The sequence below is a fragment of the Corapipo altera genome, unplaced genomic scaffold, assembly GCF_003945725.1.
Source record: "Corapipo altera isolate COAL_440 unplaced genomic scaffold, ASM394572v1 112, whole genome shotgun sequence".
Taxonomy (NCBI): Eukaryota; Metazoa; Chordata; class Aves; order Passeriformes; family Pipridae; genus Corapipo; species Corapipo altera.
Genome location: NW_020884899.1, coordinates 8,736,830 through 8,756,129, shown reverse-complemented (window position 1 = coordinate 8,756,129; position 19,300 = coordinate 8,736,830). Strand labels below are relative to the sequence as shown.

Genomic DNA, 19,300 nt, shown 5'->3' with positions numbered 1-19,300 from the left:
CCTCCCTCCCTGCCCCAGCAGGGAATTGCCCTGGAAGTGAGACGTGGCTCCCAAGTGCAGCTGTGGGCTCCACGGGCCAGAGCCCAGGCTCCTGCTCAAAGCAGGGACATCAGGGACATGGCACATCCGGAGCAAGTGGCAGCAACACCCCCCTGCCAGCCCCTGTGTCCCCACACAGCTCCTTCAAAGGCTGCCTTGCAGGGTGCAGCTCGGTTTTGAAGTGCTTCCTTGAGCAATTAACTCCATCACTTATAATCCTTTCAGGGAGGGATGGCAGATAATTAACTGTAGGAAAATGTCATCTATTTATATGCATTAATGGAAACTACCACTGTCTGGAGAATACATGGTTAGATGACACATCCCAGAGCTATATTCATTTCCTTTCTGGGCACTGGGCACACATAAAGGAGTTTTACTTGCTTTCTTCTTTACTGGTTAGTCTTTATAGCAACTTGGCTTTTCTTCCCATAAATTTGCATTTCCTTACCTCCCCTAAATCTGCAAAGCCTGACTGATTATGAGGGTTGGTTGTAATTATGTAGACAGACAACTACTAAAAATAAGATGGAGACTTCATTATTAACTCCATTACCAGAGCAAACCTCAAAGCCTGGCTTTGCCTCCCAGGTGTCCCATGGGTGCTGTCAGGTTCTACACAGCACACAGGGGTGAGGCAGAGACAGATCCTTCCCTAGAAAATGTTTTTCAGAGGGAAAGCACTGGGGCTTTGTGTGAAGGGACCTGAGAAACTGAACCTTGATGCCTTTGACTGCAGGTATAATGTTGGGGAGAATGGGGAACAGTGGAGTTCCTTTGGTCAGCTTTTGCCAGTGTTTGAACGAATCTGTCATGAAGATTGTGGCAGTTGCTGTTTGGTAAGTAACTGTTTTTGTACGAAAATCAGAATTTTTTTTTAAAGAGTAAGAAAATGTCAACAGAAGAGAATGTACAGAAATTTCACAAACTTATTGCCAGGGAAATAAATGAGGGTGAATGATCCTTAGTTTTGCAGAGCCTCAGCATCTGGAGATGCACACACATCCTGTGCCTGGCTTGTACTGTCATTTTGACAGAGGCACCCTCTATGTTACTCCCAAACAATGAAATATGGCATGGCTGGGTGGGGGTGTGCTGTATGCCCTAAGGGCACTGCCAAGAGGGATTATAGTACACCCAGCCCACACAGGGGAGAAGCATGAGGGGATGCTCCAGCTGGTACTTCCATCCCTTCCAGCACTGCTGTAGACCCAGCCAGACCTGCCAACCCACCTGCCCCAAAGATCAGAGGAACAGCAAGTGACTGCCAACAACAAACTATCAGCTCAGCACCTTCCCCACCCTTCAGAAGGTCCCCCAGTGTGGCCTAACCTGACATGGGGGCAGAACCACTGCCAGCACTCAGCCTTTGTTTCCAGCTACCTTTTAATTTCGAGCTCTTTTGGCACCCATGGCTTTGTATGTAGCTGTGCACAGAAACATAAGTTTTCATAGAACATCTGTCCAGAGGGGGTTCAGAAACTATTCTTCTGCCTATTTATCTGCCCTAAATCAAACTCCCAGGCAGTCCAAGAGCATGTCTAACGTATGTTGGTGTTTCTCCTCTGTCTTCCAAAGGCAACATAAACATTTACTTAACAGCTTCCAATAACCATGAATGGTTATTATGAGCAGAGCTTAGGATTCATCCCCCTCCTTCCCAGTAGCTTACGTGCCTTAAGCTAAGAAGTTAGAGCAGCCTTCTGAACCAAAACATTTCCAGGTGGTTCCTGACCAGCACCATAACTTTAGCTGTGCTTTGGTCACACTCCTCATGTGTGAAAGAGGGGCTTAGTTCTGACAAAACAACAGAACCCAGACAGGCTGCTGTGAGCTCTGCTCCAGGAGGGATTTCCCAGCTCATACTGTTTGAAAGGAGGGAGCTGCCTCCTAATAATGACTTTCTTTTTGCTCAGGTATTTTCCCTTTGGAATTGTGTTCCTAATTGCTGGCAAAATCCTAGAAATGGATGACCCCTCAGCCATTGGGAAGAAGCTGGGTTTCTATGCCATCACAGTGGTGTGTGGCCTGGTGGTGCACGGGCTCTTTATTCTGCCAATGATGTACTTCTTCATCACCAAGAAGAATCCCATTGTCTTCATCAGAGGGATTCTTCAAGCCTTGCTCATTGCTCTGGCCACATCCTCCAGGTACTACAGAGTTTCTAGACAGATGAAATGAAATATTTGCTATTGGGAACAGCATCCCTGTAGTGGAGCAGATACACCTGTATGTGAGCAATGATTCACTGCTATAATTTTTAAAGGCACGTCTCTCAACATTTGGAAGTTCTGTGGGAGCCATTTGACAATAATGTTTGTTGCAGTTTTCCCTTGGTTTAAAAAATATTGGACAAAAATGTGTTTTCTTAGAGGACTTAAAAGGAAATAAGATTTTTTCCATTAAAAAAAATATTGTGCTTCTACAAAGTTAATATATATGAGGGACACACAGTTTGTCCAGACTGCATTTTTGGTATTAGCTGGGAATCTCCTCTTTCAGTCATGTGGAAACATTTTACCCTTTCTACTCATCTTAGTCTTTGTTTCTTGGTACATTAAGAAAAGACTGTGGTTGCAAGCTATTGTCCAGCACTGGAAAAGTATTCAGCTGTTCTGCTCAAGGAATAGTATTTTTTGCATCCCTTTTAGGGAGGATGTACAATGAGTTTTAACTGTAGCTGAACAAAGGTACAATGAAAATGGGAAACAGCTTTTGAAAAATGACTCCCAACAGGGATTAACTGGTGCATGAGATGTGGTTGAAAGGGCTGGAATTGCCTTGCATGGAGTGGAGACAGGAATAACAAAATAGCATTTCTGTGTAGCTGATAGGACAACACAGTTTCAGGGCATCTGTGCCAGGAGGGAGGTATAAGATTAAAAGAAAGGAGAGGAAGGAGATATTATTTCACTACAGAAGGTACTGGCTTTCCAATGTGTTACATTTTACAAGGTGTTTGCACATATAACAGCTTGCTCCAAAATGACCTATAAAGAGCAACATACTGTGAAATACAAAATCAAGAAAAATTACATGCTGGGTGATGTTTAAACTCCAATTAGGCCTAAATAATTAAAGGAAGCTTTTTTATTAGAACATAAAAAGTTTGGGATATTGTCACATCCCCAGATTCAAGTAGGATGCTAATTTTGCACTCCAAGATGTTAGTGTTGGAAAAGGCTCATCAGGCTCACATTTGACACACTTGACTATCTGCCCTGCTCCTCTAGGAATTCTGTTTCTGAAGGACTCTATTGCTGACAACTCAGTTTTTTTAAGCTGTGTTATTCCATTCACTCTCTCTCTTTTTTTTTTTTTTTTTTTTTTTTTTTGTCTAGAAAGAGATAACTTTTCCTAAAAATCTAACCTGAATATTTCTCTTTTTAGGAAAAAAAGAGGAAATTTTTGTTCTTGTTTTATCTTTAGCATCCATAAAAGAATTTGTCCTTTCCTTCTCCTTTTCTGTTAAAAAGCAACAAGAATATCCAACTTTTTCATGAGTATGGGTACCTTTAACAAGGAGGGTTTAATAAGACTTATAAAATGTGAGCAAGCTCTTTTCACAGACCTGCACATCACAGGGACTGTCACTGCACAGTTTAACTTGTAGGCAACTTCCAACCATGTAGGATGCCTGTGGTTCATCTTGGAACTCAGCTCCTCCTTGGGAGAGCTGGACTCCTAGGAAGGAGCCCCAAAAGCCATCATGGGAAGGAGAGGCAGACAGGCTGATCAGGCACAGCTGTAATGCCAAAATCTCAACCTACAGAAGTGATGAGAGAGAGGTGTCTGTCTCTGCTGAGCCCCCTCAAGATAAACCAATACTTACTTGAAGGTTTTTTCAGCCCCATTTCCTTATCCCAAGCTGACATGAGTGTCCACTGACAGCAGGGAACACATGGGGAGTCCAGATTTCTCATAAACCTGTGCTGGCTTTGATTCCCCCTGAGCTCCAACAGCTCCAGGGACATCAAGGGCTTGGAGACAGCAGTGCAAGGAAGAATGACATATTTATAGGCCCAGAGAGGGTGTAGTTTGGGAACAGAGCTCTGGCACCAGCTGGCAGTTCAGCCTGTCAAGAACCACCAGCAGGACTTGCTACCAGGTTTAGTATCTTTATTGACAGAAGTTAATGTACTACTAAAGTTAAGGTGAATCCTGAGGAAAGGCTCTGAACATACGGATTTGAGGCTTGGACATGTTTGATGGATTTAGCTCTGGCTGTCCCTTCTTAAGAGTGTGTATATTTTTCAAATCCAACACAGGCCCAACATGGTTTCTAATGTTTTCCTGCTCAAATAGCAGTGCCTTGTCTAGAGAGAGCTGAACTTTTCACCTTGGTTGCTCTGAAAGGAATGGATACTGCACATAACTGAGCTGCTGCCAAAAGAACATGCACAAATAATTGGGGCTGGACAGGAGAGCTGCTTCTCCTGACAGTCAGCACATGTGTGTTTGGTTAAATCAGACTTGCCACAGGGGCATTATATAACACTCATCATGTGGGTATTGGATTTTCAAATCATCCTGGAGGAGAACAAAGAGCTGGTTTTAAGAATACTGATGTGTTTCTTGGAGATAATTCTGTGTCAGTTGATGCCTACATCTAAAGATAGAAAACCCCAGATCAGTGGGCTGATACTCATTTCACCTGTGGAAAGCTTATTTTCAAAGCTAAAAATCAAACTACAAGCAGCCAAAACAATCCCATTTACAAAACCATAGAATGTAACCCAGGGGAAGCTGAGAGCCTGTAAGCAGCCACCTCATGGCAATGATTTTACTGAATCTGAACAACATTTCAACTCATGTCCCTTAGTGAAAGGTTCTGCACCCCATTCTCAGTCTCCTTATATTTCTCCCGATTTTCCTGGTTCATCTTCACTGCCTCATGAGGGGAGTGCAGCACCTGCTGCCACTGCCTACCCTGCCCTGCCCCGGGGGGTTCAGGCTGCACAGTTGGGGATCTCTCACTTGCTGCTTTTGTCCCCCCACATCTCCCCTGATCTTGTCACCTCTTACCACTCTCAAAAAGCAATATCTGGCCTCCAGGCAAAATTCATCTTGATTTTAGCTTTCCTCGTTCCAATGGCAAGAGGGAATTTTGTTTTTCTAGGTCATCTCTCCATACCATTAATGAATTAAAGCAGCATCTTTTCAGTGGTACATCCCATCAAAAGAAGCAATTTTCATCTTCTCTGAAGACAAGTCATAAACCACGACTTTTTCAAGGGTTTTGCTGCTTATGAAACGCTGAGATCTTGGCTATTGCAGAGTGTAAATTAAAGGCAGATTTAGAAACGGGAGATGAGATCAGTTTGTTGATTTTTTGGAGCAAATACCAAAATGCATTTGAATGATAAGATAAACAGAGCAGCTGAACAGCTGCTCTTCCACAGTGACTAGCTGTCTCTGTGGCTCACACTAGTAAGAGCTGGGCCTGATCCAGCATTAGCTTATGCTCAGTCTCTGCAGCTGCAGCATTTTATCCCAAAATTGAGATAAGACTCTGAAAATGTATTTTTAATTGTTGGAGTTAGTGCTGGCAGAAGATACCTCTCAGCTGAAAGCTTTAGGACAGTTTTTAAAAGACTTAAGAGATTAAGATCAGCACTTCAGAGTATTTTTTCCTCCTAATAAATGTTAAATGTCAGGCTTTCATGTTACTGCTCCACTGTTTAACACTAAATAAATATCAATAAATAAAATAGCTTTCAAGAAAACAAACTTCACCTAATTTAACTGGAGAGGCAAATTAAAGTATTAATTTGATAATGTTTTTTATAATATTGAAATTATATATTTATATAACTCAAAAATTGCTGTAGGAACTCTTTTTTTTTTTCACTGCCACCTGTAAGTCACCAACAGCCGAAGTCTTAAATAAGACATATGTTTTTCTGCTATGTGGCAGATGATACATTATAAATAAAAATGAACCATCATTGAACACTCCTGGGATGCTCTGAATCATTTTTGCCACCTGTATTCAGGGAAAGTTCATTGAGATGAAACAGGTGCTGAAAGGGTAACCAGGGATGTAAAGTAGCAATCTGGTAAGAGAAGACTTGGAAATCTGATTGGGTCAATCCAGGCTGAGAGAGGACAAAGTTGATTTCTAATATTATGTGTTGTAACACATTTGATTATGTAAGGAGAAATACATAAAGCACATAAAAGCAAAGTTAGTGTAAACTGAGAAGAGTACAACTAGATTGTAAATTAAATTTCTCATCTGAGCAGCGAGTTCTGGAAAGCCTTTCAGTAGGAGTAGTCAGGACAGACAGTTTACTGGCTCTAAGGATGCAGTGCCATAAATTTGAGTGAAACTCTGTAGTAGCTGCCTGTGCTAGGAAGGTACAAGAGTCCATGACCCAGGAATTTGTTTCCTTTCAATATCTTGCACAGTGTTTCTCATCATCACTGCACTTATATTCTGCCCATTTTCTTCTTTATTATAATATTTAAAAAACAACAAACCCATTGCCTTGTCATGTGCCCTAGAAATTTGACTTCATCCAACATAAAATTCCAATGGAAGACACACCTGACTCTGAGATAGAGCACAAGTTTACAAGTTGAATTCTTGTACAAACAGTGTCACACATTTGTGGTTTACAACAATGGATATAGATACAGATTTTGCTGCCTGTGCCATTGGTATTATGGGATTGTTTTGCACAATCTTTGTCACACCTCAACCAAACTGGAACATGTCAATCAGCTAAAATTTGCACATCTCACAGCTCAGCTCTCAGAACAGGCAGACAGTGAGGTTTAATATTCTGGTATGTCGGAGTGTGGGCAAGGTGGAAAGGCCCTGTAAGATTACCTTTTCCTCTTCTTTGTCCCAAAAAGAAATCAGACAGGGTTTTCTTATAAAAAAGCCAATGGCAGACTGTCTTTAAAAACAAGAAACCTTCCAGAACTGAAGTAGCTGCAGGGAAGGAAGACAATGAATAGTAAATTAAGTACTTATTTCTTGGCCATGCCTATGGTTAGAACACCTAGAAGTGCTCCTGGTCTGCTCCTAGTTGCAGCTCCACCAGGGTGTTCAGTTCTGCATTATCTGTGAGTTCCACCTTCATCCTCTTTTATTTTATGGTAAACAAGACACAGAGAATTTCAGGCATTCTCAAAAGACTGTGTGTAAAATCATAGGCATGCCCAGAGAGAAATGACATCTCATGTGCAGTTAGGGGGGTTATGGGGTTAAGCTTTGCTGGGTTTGTTTTTCAAACTCAATATTGATTAAATATTAGGACTGCCTGAATGGAAAAGTTTAATATACCCCAGTTACTCGAGGCAATCAGATTTCCATTGCTTCCTCGCCCTTTCAGTTTATTTCCATACTTAGAGAAAGACTTTTGTCCAGATTTTCAGGCAATGGCTGCCAGTTTGTAGTAAATCATTCACCAGTCAGGCTTTATAAAAGTTATAGAAAACAGAGGTATCATAATGAAGATATCTTTTTTCTTTTGTGTTTCTATTGCAGAAAGTTTCTTTTCCTTTCCAAGCACTGTTACTTTCCTCAAACAATAGCCTGCACAAATACCAAATGACAACTCCTACTCACGGAAACATTTTTCTTACACATTCCTGCAAACTTGGGGTTACGATTTCAGAGTTTTTGGAATCCTTTGGAGGTCATTTGTAACGACTGAGAAACACTTTGTAGATCAAATGTGTTATCTTCAATTCAGAACAGCTAATGGCCATCGTAAGAGTAGGTACCAGAGCCACACTGCTGATGTGAAGGTCCCAACCCACGGTGACATATCCATCTGAAGTGCCCAAAACAATGGAAAGACACCTCTATTTCATGGCTCAGGGCACGACAATCACATGAGAACAGGACATTAAAGATCCTTAGTATCATGATACCAACATTTCCCCTATAACTATCTTTTTAAAGAGATGACTTTGGAATAGTATTGAAGGAGTTTGCTGTATTACATGTATTTAAACAGTCTCAGATACTGAGCAGAATATTAAAATTGGTATCACAACAAGGAAAATATCTTGCCATTTGTATATTTTCTTTAGTGGTGTTGCTTACTTTCCATACAAACTGATGTGCCATAAAAATTACTCACTCACTTGAATGCAGGTTAATTACTCATTGTATAGTGAATGTGACACCACATGGTACAATGCAGAATGTTACAAAAAGACCTATAAAATATACAAATAAACATGTATCAAATTGTTAAAATTTAAAAATGTGTGCATCCTATTGAAAATGAGAAAATTTATGAGCATATAATATTTTATTAATTGTCTCAGTTTACGAAAACAAAAATCAGATTTCAGGGTATGAAATTCAGGGTTAAAGTTTTGAAGGGATCAAGCTGGTTGTAAAATAAATACCTGTCAAACAGTCTTATACCATTCCATTCTATTCCACACACATACATCTAATTTACATATACACACATCATTATAGGACCTGCAATTATGTGGTTGTTATATGATCACACAAGGGACGTGGGCAGACCTGTCCCAGAGAGAAAATGGGATTTTACATTCCGGAGTGTAGAAGTTTGGTCTGTAACTTTTATTTTCAGGCATGCTGTTGATCAGATCTTTGCCTAACCCTTTGCAGAAATAAGAAATTGTTTACATATGAGGCAGGCCTGGAAGGAAACACTTTTAGAATCCATGAGTGCACAGCAGTTTTCAGAGATTCTACTATCAAGCTGCACAGTGTGTTTGTCTTTCTTTCATTTGAGTTACAACATTGCCTCTGTGGGATTTCTGTCCCTTTTTTTTCCAAAAGAGGGAAAGACAGAACAATATTTTTAACTTTGGGGAAGCAAAATGTACACTATTATACATTCATTTATGCCTTTTTTAGATGTAACTGTCTTTATCCTCCCTCAAGCCAAGGAGCGAGTCACCTGGCAGTGCCCAGACAGTGTAAAATCCCCCCTGCCTGGAGAAGGTTTGCTACAACTCATTCATTCCCCAGAAATAAAAATAAATCAGCGTGTGTTTCTCTGGTGTTCTGCAGCTCAGCCACCCTGCCTATCACATTCAAGTGCTTGCTGGAGAACAACCACGTGGACAGGAGGATCGCGCGGTTCGTGCTGCCCGTGGGGGCCACCATCAACATGGACGGCACGGCGCTGTACGAGGCCGTGGCCGCCATCTTCATCGCACAGGTCAACAACTACGAGCTGGACTTCGGGCAGATCATCACCATAAGGTAACCCAAAGATGCATTCCTCACAGAACAGTTCTTTTTAACTAGTGCCGAGCTCAGGGACCGCACAAAGAGAAATTGCACTGCTCCCGTTCAATACATGCACGTGGACACCAGGAAATCATAGAATCATAGAATCATAGAATCAGCTGGGTTGGAAGGGACCTCTGAGATCATCAAGTCCAATCCTTGATCCACTACTGCTGTGGTTACTAGGCCATGGCACTGATGCCACATCCAGTCTCTTTTTAAAAATCTTCAGGGATGGAGAATCCACTACTTCCCTGGGCAGCTCATTCCAGTCTGATCACCCTCTCTGTAAAGAAAATCTTTCTAATATCTAACCTAAACCTCCCCTGGCACAACTTGAGACCATGCCCTCTTGTCTTGCTGAAGGTTGCCTGGGAAAAGAGACCAACCCCCACCTGGCTACAACCTCCTTTCAGGTAGTTGTAGAGAGTGATGAGGTCTCCCTTGAGCCTCCTCCAGGCTGAACAGCCCCAGCTCCCTCAGCCTCTCCTCATAGGACTTGTGCTTGAGTGCCTTCACCAGCCTCGTTGCCCTCCTCTGGACCTGCTACAGGACCTCAAATGTGCTCCTGTTGGAGGATAACTGTCTCATTTTTACACTGATCACTTTAGGACTGGGACATTTTACTGTTATTGCTGTTTCAAACACTATTTTAAACTTCAGGAAAGTTTTCAACTTCAAGCATGATTTGCGTCTTTACACGAGAGGAGAAGGTTAAAAAATGCAAAACTAGAAGTCGTATTTCAGATATCAGGGAATAGTCTGTTAGGAAGCTCTTGGAGGATCAGGGGGAAGAGGGAAGGAGGACAGATGCTACTATCAGGGCAGGTTTTCATGAATATGTCATATCCCTCAGATATTTTTAAAATGTCTTCTCTGCTGCTCGTTAAAGCAGCAAATTTCATAAACAACCATGCTCTCAGTGGGCAGAGAGTGCTATGGCTGTGTACTCTATCCTTGAAAAGCCTGTAATGGATCCAAAAGACTAGAAGATCCAGCTGAACAATTACTGCCAGAATAACTCCAGTGACTGCCAAAGAATCCCTCAGGGACTGAAACCTGCAGGTTTCCAGCAGGGAACAAATGATTATAAAAACATTCCTCACAGTCAGAGCCTTGTGCAACATATTTGAGATGTGCTTATCTACCCACTCACTGACCTCACCGCTGCCCCGTTCACACTGCTGGGCCTTGTCTGTCTTCTGCTGGACCTGAAAACCTTCATGACAAGAAGAGGAGAGTCCTGAAACAAACCCCACATGACAGCTGAGCTTTGCTAATGGGCTCCTGGCAAAATCTGGGTAGACCAGATGAAAAAGAAACAAACTGTGCCCATATGAGCTCTTGCTTCAGGCTCGTGTTCTCTTTGAAAACTGTTGGAACGACCCTGTGCTAAAATTTAGTCTTTTCTGATTTGGAATTTGGAGATTTTTTTTAGCATGTAATCCCAAAATATGGCCCAGAGCATGAGCAGGTATTACCTACACTTTGAAGTAAAGAATGGTAATTTTAAAAATTAAGGAGAAGGAGGATGACGGTAAATGGAAAGAAGGTAAATTCTAGTTTTCTCTAAGCAGAATTCTATTTTATCTCTTATTTTCACCCCCCACATTAAGTGCTGGTACACAAGGACCAGACAGAGGTAAAACAGTGGAATGAAAATACAAATAAAGATTGGAAAAATCTAGGAAACAAAAAGAAATAAAAAGACTCACAAAAGAAGAAGGCAAACAGGAAATCACAGTGGACCCAGTACCTTCAATATCTTAATCCAAATTCTGCCCTAGATCTTGGGACTTTGGGACCTCGAGATTTAAAATTCAAATATTCTGAGTTCTAGGGTATTTTTACCAGAGGGGAAAAATGTTAGAAAAAAAAAATCAGTCTACTTTGCTCGTAGTTTGTAAAATCCAGGCTGACAGTTTCTATCAGTGTGATTTTCCAAACAGAGATGTAGCAGAGAAAGAGAGTAAAGATTCTGTTTTCGTCAAGTGAGCATATTATAGAAGGAAACATCTACATAAAGGTAAAAATGGAACGGAACAATCTTAGACAAACATTCCTGGGTTTGCTCCCAGTTAAGTCATGAGACTTTCTGGCCTGAACTGCCCTAAGAGGCAGCAGCAGTTCTGATCAGCCAGTCAGTTCATATCACAAACAAGAGCCTTTTAAGGTTCATTAGAGTTATCTCTTACTCAGCTGCTGAGCTTGTGTCCCTTCCTTTCCACCTACATTCTGTTACAATGCTCTCAGGATGCTAAGCAAGTTAACTTTTTCAAAATGTAGTTTTAAGTCTTTCTCGTTCCCCATCACGCCCACATGCAAATGTTTGGGATTTTTCATTGCAGAAAAGGCTTCTAGTTAGAAATCCTGATGCTGCTGTACTGGTCCACTGTACAGCTGTAAGCAAGACACTGGATCTCTCTGTGTTTCAGTTTCCATGTGGTAATTACTGTTACCCTCATTTTCCATAGGAGGGTGATGACACTTAACTGATTGCCAAAAGCTCTGACATTCTGGACCGATGAATGCAGTGGATTTGCAGTGTATACACTTTCTGTCATCCTTTTACAACTGTCAGCCTCTGGGTTTTGTCTTTCTGCTGAATGGCCTAGCTCTTGGAAGTGGCTGGATTGGTGGAAATTAGTACATCCAGTCACTTTTGCTCCTGGAAAAAGGAATGAAATCCCTCCCCTAAAAGTTACATTATGAAAAAAACATTAAGCCTGCCAGGTCCACTCTTGCCCTGGTCTCCCATTCAGTTCTGCTTGCCTGGTTGAAAAAACGGTGTGAAGGTCAAGTAAAAATACTTTCCAAAAGCTGGAGGTGTACAGTCACATTCACGCTTGCTGAATATTTAGATCCAAGTATGCAAAGCCATGTACTGTGCAAGGTCTTCACCCTGACCCAGCCTCTTTTCCCTTGGCCTCACCTCTCTGTGAGGGACTGACATCAAAGGCCCAGGCTCGGCCAGGCACGGATTTGCCTGGCACAGGGACTGCCCATGGTGACTCAGGAATGTCTGCTGGGAGCTCTGCTGCCAAGGGGGAAGCAGAGATGAGCAGTGCTGGCAGATTCATGGCACGCAGTGCTCTGTGGTGCCATGGCCCACAAGGAGCCGACACAACCCACAGCCTGTCTGGGCCCTTTGCTCTGCACCTCTGGCATTAACAGGTAACAGAAATGCCCCAAGGCTGCGAAGGTTCAGAGGGAGAATTTAGCCCTGGGCAGACAGTTTGGCCTGTTCTTGCTCTCACCTGGTTTGTGTCCACAAAACACTGGCACTTCCTTGCAGTGGCTTGTGTGAGAAGGAGTATGGTTTAGGAAAGCTCCTGTAGGAACATGATGCGGCTTCTTGCAGAGCAACCCATCACTGGTAAAGCTTCTTCCTTTCTTTCTTTGTTAAAGTATCACAGCAACAGCTGCCAGCATAGGTGCTGCAGGCATCCCCCAGGCTGGGCTGGTGACAATGGTCATTGTTCTCACCTCTGTGGGGCTCCCGACAGACGACATCACGTTGATAATTGCTGTGGACTGGGCACTGTAAGTAACATTCAGCTTTTGAGGTTTCCATTGTGGCAACTCGGCTAAAAAGGCAGATGGCTCCCAGGGGTGCAGTAACACAGATATATATAAAAGGCACAGCAAGTGATTATGTTGTTTGAAATGGTGTTAATGTGGCCTCATTATTTATTCTGCTGCTGTGGACATTATATGGAAAAAGACACAGACAAATGAGAGAGAGTCCCGATGAGACTTGGAAACATGACCTGCACGGAAAGGCTGAAGAAGTGGAGTTTATTTGGTCTAAAATCAGAGCAGGCTTAAGAGGTCACCACAGCAGCTTCTTACATAGATGAGATTGTCCTGAAGAGGACAGTGATCAACCTTCACATTTACAGGGAGGGAGGATGAAGTAGAACGAAGGACCTATCTTAAGTCAGATCCAGGAAAACTTAAAGAGTTATTTTTATCTAGAAGGACAGTCAGGCAATGGAACTATGACAGACTCAGCCTGAATGTAATACTTGCCACATACTGCAAGAGGACTAATAATGTCCTCCTTTTATCACAGATCCCGATGCAATTCTGTTCTTTCTGATTTCAAATTATTTTTTATTTACTCCATATAAAATATATCTCCTTTAATACAGTGGACTTTGATCACATGAATATTTGGGTAAAAATGGGTTACAAGTCCATTCTGTTATATATGGCATTTTATTAAACTTCTAGCCACCAATTTTTTGTACAAAGAACTGTGAGAAGAACTATTTCCTGTTCAATGTAATAGAATATTACTATTATTATCATTAATAAGAGTCATGAGTCTTGTGTTGTATGAATATTTTAAGACTGTATTACAATAGCCTTTTCCCTCTATATTGCTCAGTTTTTGCCCAGCTCTTGCAACATCGACATTTCATTGTTTTTCCAGTAAGTCTTCCAGCATATATGGGAATTATGCTTCTTTTTGTCTTACACAACTTTTCAAAACAACAGAGAAAAAACTTTTCAGGCTATAGTTCCAGACGGTATTAAAAAGTGAGCAGGGAACAGACCCAATTTTCTGTCTTTTGCAGATGACCTTTCAAACAAAAAGTATTTTTCTGTATTTCGGCACTTGGTGGTTTCAAGAGCCTGCAGATGCAAAGTGTCAACATGGTTGACATGATGAATATTTTCAGTATTAGTTTTGGAAGTACTGGAGTACGGAGAATGCTTAAAGAAGGCTGGTTAGATGATCTCACGAGACTGAAACACCCATTACAATGCACTGCAGATATTACAACACCTTTAGGTAGCCATAACATGTATGTGACCTTCATACCTCTAGGTAGTGCTTAGAGACATAAAGAAAAGAATCAAAATGTTTCTCAGCTAATGCATTAAACACGATGTAAAAGCTTTGCACCCTTAATAAATCATCTAAAGCCAAAGTACCACTGCAAACCTGACTCATGTTTGCACTGAAAGAAATGCCCCAGCAGCAGGTTGGGCTCTTAGCAGAGAAATGCCAGTGTGTGCAGTGTGGTTCTGCTCAGAGGTAGCACAGACTGCTCCACACACACAGGAACAGGGAATACAGCCGGTCATCAATGCACCGGGCAATTCATTTTCTTAAGAGTTTCAGTGTGGTGCACTATCTCCTCAGAAAAATCCTGTCTTCAGAAAAGATGCTCATCAGAGCTCAAGAGGGAGTGCAAACTCTCGAGCTCTGCTCACACAGCTTCTTCTCCACGACGGCTGACTCTCTGCACAATCCAACATTCACAACGTGGAATATCTTTCCAAGAATCACAATTTGATGATTAACCAAGGGAAAAAAAAGTCAGTGTTTAACAGGAACATTTATCAATATGTGCTGTAAGAGTATTTTTCCCTGCTTAACATACTCTTGTGGGAATTTTCTTCATGGCAAAACCCGAAATCGGAACAGCAGGAATTAGAAAAATGGATTGAGCAAACAAGTGTAGGGCTGGGTCCTGGAGTCAACAACCACGTCCTGGTGGAGGATGTGGAATATTATTGCTGAAGTTACTTGCAGTTACACGTACAGCTTGGGTAACTGCACACACAAATAAGCTTTCATGCAGGAACTTTCCTGATAATTAAGCAGGCAACTAGATAAACATTTATATTCACCAAGTACCTGCCTGAAACAGCTGAAAAAAAATCAGTACAGAGTTTCAATTCTTTTCTATATTAAGATACAGGATCAGAAATCTAGGTAGTGTTGATATTGGACCGTCACTGACTTCAATAAGCCAAACATCTGGAGATTTCTGAATCTGCATTTTATAACCTACATTTATAAATTAAGTTACTAATAAGACACAGTCTTCAAATGTATATATTTTTCTTGGAAAAGACGTGCTATATTTCAGACTTAAAAGCTGTATCGTCTATTTGAAATCTCATCAGTTTTAACTAATAGATTCCAGGATGACTCAAGTGTAACACTTGTCCATGAGAGCCACTTACTTTTGTGGATTTACAGTCTGTATTTTAATAAATTTATCTTTTAGACAGTGGGCAGAAGGTAAAGAAAGAAAGGAAGAAATTCCATACATGAATAAATGAAAAGTAGTTAAACTGTATATATACAAAGTACTGTCAAGCAGACAAATTTAAATTGGAAAAGGTAACTGGAAATGAAGAATCTTTAGGAGCCATTGCACAGCCACCATAAGAGCTAAAGCCACCATAGCTTTTTCAGGAATGAACATGATTTAAATATGGTCAGTGCCTGCTTGGTTTGTGGGTATAACCGTCAATAACCTTCTTAAGTAGCATTTTGGTTGCTGAGATTGGGACCTTGATCACTGGTTGTACTGACTGACCTCTACTTTTATTGAATTAAGACATTTGCAGCACCAGTCTCCAAATCAGGCATGTTACTGGACCTTATCATGTACACTCAGACAAAAATGCAGTCGTGGTCTGCTCTGTTACACCTTTTTAGTGCCAATCAGCTGGCCTGTGTAGGGAGGCATCACTGTTCCAGTTAACTCAGTTACAAAATAAAGTGTGTGGCAGCACAGCACACTGAGCTCAGAAAAGGCTGGAAAACCCAGCTGAGCTGCATCATAGCTGGAGGCTGCCCTGTGCCAAACTCCTCACTACCATCTCTAAACTTCTTAGCTCATAAAAGCAGCAAAACTGGGCTTTAGCTACAATTACTGCAGTGATGAAGGCACAGGAATGTACCCAAAGAGCCAACAGCTTACCATGACTATTCCATTTTCCAGAGACAGGTTCAGAACAATGATCAATGTCCTGGGAGACGCGCTGGCTGCCGGGATCATGGCCCACATCTGCCGGAAGGAGTTTGTCAAGGATGGTGACGAGGTAACTATGCCATAAGCCAGGGAGTGGAGGAAGGGGCCACACTTTGGCAAAGAACCTGCCAGCTCCCACATTTGGGTGGTCTAGTTTATAAAGGGTGTGTCAGAGACAGGACAGAATTGGGCACGTGCTGCTTAGCAGGTGGGGTGGAGGGATGCTTTTCCATGAGGTCATGTGAAAAGCCACTGGAGTTCCAGGCTGGCCAGCCAGCTGTGCCTGGCACACCGGGGCTGGGAGCAGGGAAGCAGCTGCACTGCCCTGCCATTGCACAGGGTGCTGGAGCTGCCAGTCTCCCACTCAGGACCCCGGTCCTGACTGGACAGTAATTGTCCTTCTAAAACTGTGACCAGTAACAGAGCAGGGTGACAAATGTTCCTGACTGCTTGTGTGTAGGAGGAGGTGAAGGTACCTATGAGTGTGTATATCAATATAATCAATGAGCTCACATCAAAAGCAACTCCCCTGGGTGTCTCCAGCCTCTGTGTCAGCATCATCTGAAGCCACCACTGCATTTTCTTTCCAGATTAGCACAAGCACATTACTCCATTCTAGACTTCATTCTCAGACATCTTCATGCCTTCTACACTTAATACAAGTCCCTCACTACATCTTTTTGTTCTTCCTTCTCTGTACCTTATTTCATACACCACACATACCTGTGCATTCTGAAGCCCCCACCTCCTTCCACTCCTATGCACTTTTCCCTTCCTCTGGAACTCCTTCTCATGGCCCTCCAAATCCTTGACAAAGGAGACTCCTAATTCCATGAGCCTCCTAATTCCATGAGCCCATGATGTTTGGAGGTGCTAATCTCCAACCATTTCAGCTCATGGCAGACTCTCACTGCCTTTCTTCCATAAAGACAGAATAGTTAATGCAGGAAAGTTTCTTTATCAGGACTAATTTTCATAAGGTGTGTTTAATTTCTGTGCATCATTTGTAGTATTCCAGACAAATAACCAAGTTTTATTTCTATCATTATCTCTCCCATTCTACAGTCATTCTACTCAATCCCATTCTCATGCCTTCCAGCAATGTTCATTTAAAATTCCTGCTCTTTCAAGTTGTGTATAGAAAGACAGGCTGTGTCCTCCTGAAGTAATGACTGATGACAGGATTAGGCCTGAATATATGGGCTACACATACAGCTAGCTGCAAAAAAACCCTAAACATACAGCCTAATGTTAAGGCATGTCACCCCTTACAAAGCCAGAAGTGTAGCCAGAGCTCCTGCACAACACAGGCCTCTGACATTTCATTGCCGTACTTAGAACTCAGGCAGAACTTAAGAAGAGATGTTTCAATAATATAAAATCCCTCCTAAGGGATTATTTAGTCATCTGTGATGAGATTTTTTTCTTTGAATCATGCTCTATAACTGCACTAAAATATACTGCTGGTCTGCTATACATTTTGGCTGCATAATTTGTGCAGTTAGTAATGAATACCCAAAGGCCATATTTTCTCAGCTGCAAGCCCACCTCTCTTCTCTGCCAGTATTTACGTCTTATTTTCCCCATCAGAATCTGGTTTGATTTAAAGAACACTTCAATATTTAACTTATGAATCAGTTAATAAAATCCTTTTTATTTCTTTTGAAACAGTGCAGAGACAGATGCTAGTTTATTGGGTTAGAAAAAAGGCAGAAGGCAACAACAAATGACTTACTGATCTAAGTGACTGCACTTAAGAGCAAGCACTGCCCAAAGCTCAGCACTGAGAGTCTGTACCTTTTGAACTCAGCCCTGAAATTCTAGTCTGTATTTGCCCTGCTTCTATTGCTTTACCAATGGTGTGCAGTTATTACCATAATTTGTAATGACAGAATTTGTGCTTTTACACAGAGGCACCTTCACTTTGTGCAGATGTTGCAAAGATGCCTTAGTGTATATGAGAAACAGGTCCTGGAAGTCTATGGAGGCTCTAGATAATTCTGGGGAATGTAAAGCAGTCCATGGGCTTTCCAGTAAAAATTGTATCCTGTTGTATACAGCAATCAGTGGCAGTATTCCAGATCTTAATGCTTTTCACATAGGTGCCACTGATCTGTGAAACTAAGCCTGTTAACATCCATCAGATTGTGGCTTACCAGAGAAATGGCTGTGTGAAGACCATGAATGAATCTCGTGGACCAGAAACAGTGAAAGGGTTTCAGCACCAAACACCCGTACAAGTGGAGCAAGAAGAAACTCCAGTGGAGAATCACACTAAGAAATCCAACAGTAAAGACCACTGCACTATTGAAATAAATGAACTAGAAACAAATGTGTAACTGCTGCACTCAGTGGTATCTCACGCCCCAGTGACTTGATACCCAATCTCTACCTCACAGCTGGAAGAGGGACTCTTTGCCTTGAACAGGAATATGTGGAATTATCACCACCCTGCTTGTACTGGAGCTAAGAGACCAGCTGTGAACGTCAGGAAAGGCACACAGCTTGCAAGAGACATGGGCTTCTCTAGGTGGAAGATTTTAATACTGAAAAATTAACTCATGGATGACTGCTGTTTTATTCTGCACTCATTTGACTTCAATAGAGTATTTGACTCCTTTGGCTTCTTTTTTTAAAAAAGCTTTTTCTATTTGACCCTTCTTGATTTTCTAACCAAAGCCTTTTTTTTTTTGTGAATCTCAGTAACTATGAACACTGTATTTATGTAGAATTTTTGCTATGTGAAAATGTTTCACCAAAATTGCTAAAGATACCAACTTTGTCTAATATTCACTAAACATAGAGTTTGTGCTTAGCTTTAGAACAGCAGTAAGAAAATCACACTGATTTCCTTGTCACAAGGGGTTACATCTATTACTAAATAACAGTCCAAGCAGAGGGGAAGCCAAGTGTGCATTTGTGCAAGAAAGGGCATTAAGGTAATTCTGATGGGCAGCCTCCAGAGCCAGGCATTCAAGTGTGATACACAAAGAATTCCTAGGTCACTGCAGAGCACAGTTTGCCTTCCAAGTGCCAGATTTATGAACCTTTTTTTAACCTAACTCTTCAGTAGAGTCAGTCCCATGCACATGCAGTGGCAGAGGCGAGGTGAGCCCTAATCCATAAGCACTGGTGCTAACGTGTCCTCTCCTGGAACCTCTAGGCTGTTCTACTGTAAATATGTACAAACTCAAAGCTCAACTCATGAACCATGTGCTGCGTCCTAAGGGCAACTGAACTC

General features: G+C 41.8%; 1 protein-coding gene across 1 annotated transcript in view; it reads left to right on the top strand.

The window, feature by feature from the left end:
• Positions 1 to 18,457, top strand: part of SLC1A7 (solute carrier family 1 member 7) — a 47,671-nt gene extending 29,214 nt beyond the window's left edge. Inside the window, exons 6-11 of the mRNA XM_027649277.1 lie at positions 779 to 878; positions 1,956 to 2,189; positions 9,056 to 9,250; positions 12,686 to 12,820; positions 16,030 to 16,129; positions 18,162 to 18,457. Coding sequence (XP_027505078.1) covers positions 779 to 878; positions 1,956 to 2,189; positions 9,056 to 9,250; positions 12,686 to 12,820; positions 16,030 to 16,129; positions 18,162 to 18,398 — 1,001 coding nt within the window. The 3' untranslated portion in view covers positions 18,399 to 18,457. The remainder of the gene's footprint in view (positions 1 to 778; positions 879 to 1,955; positions 2,190 to 9,055; positions 9,251 to 12,685; positions 12,821 to 16,029; positions 16,130 to 18,161) is intronic.
• The last annotated feature ends 843 nt before the right edge of the window (positions 18,458 to 19,300 follow it).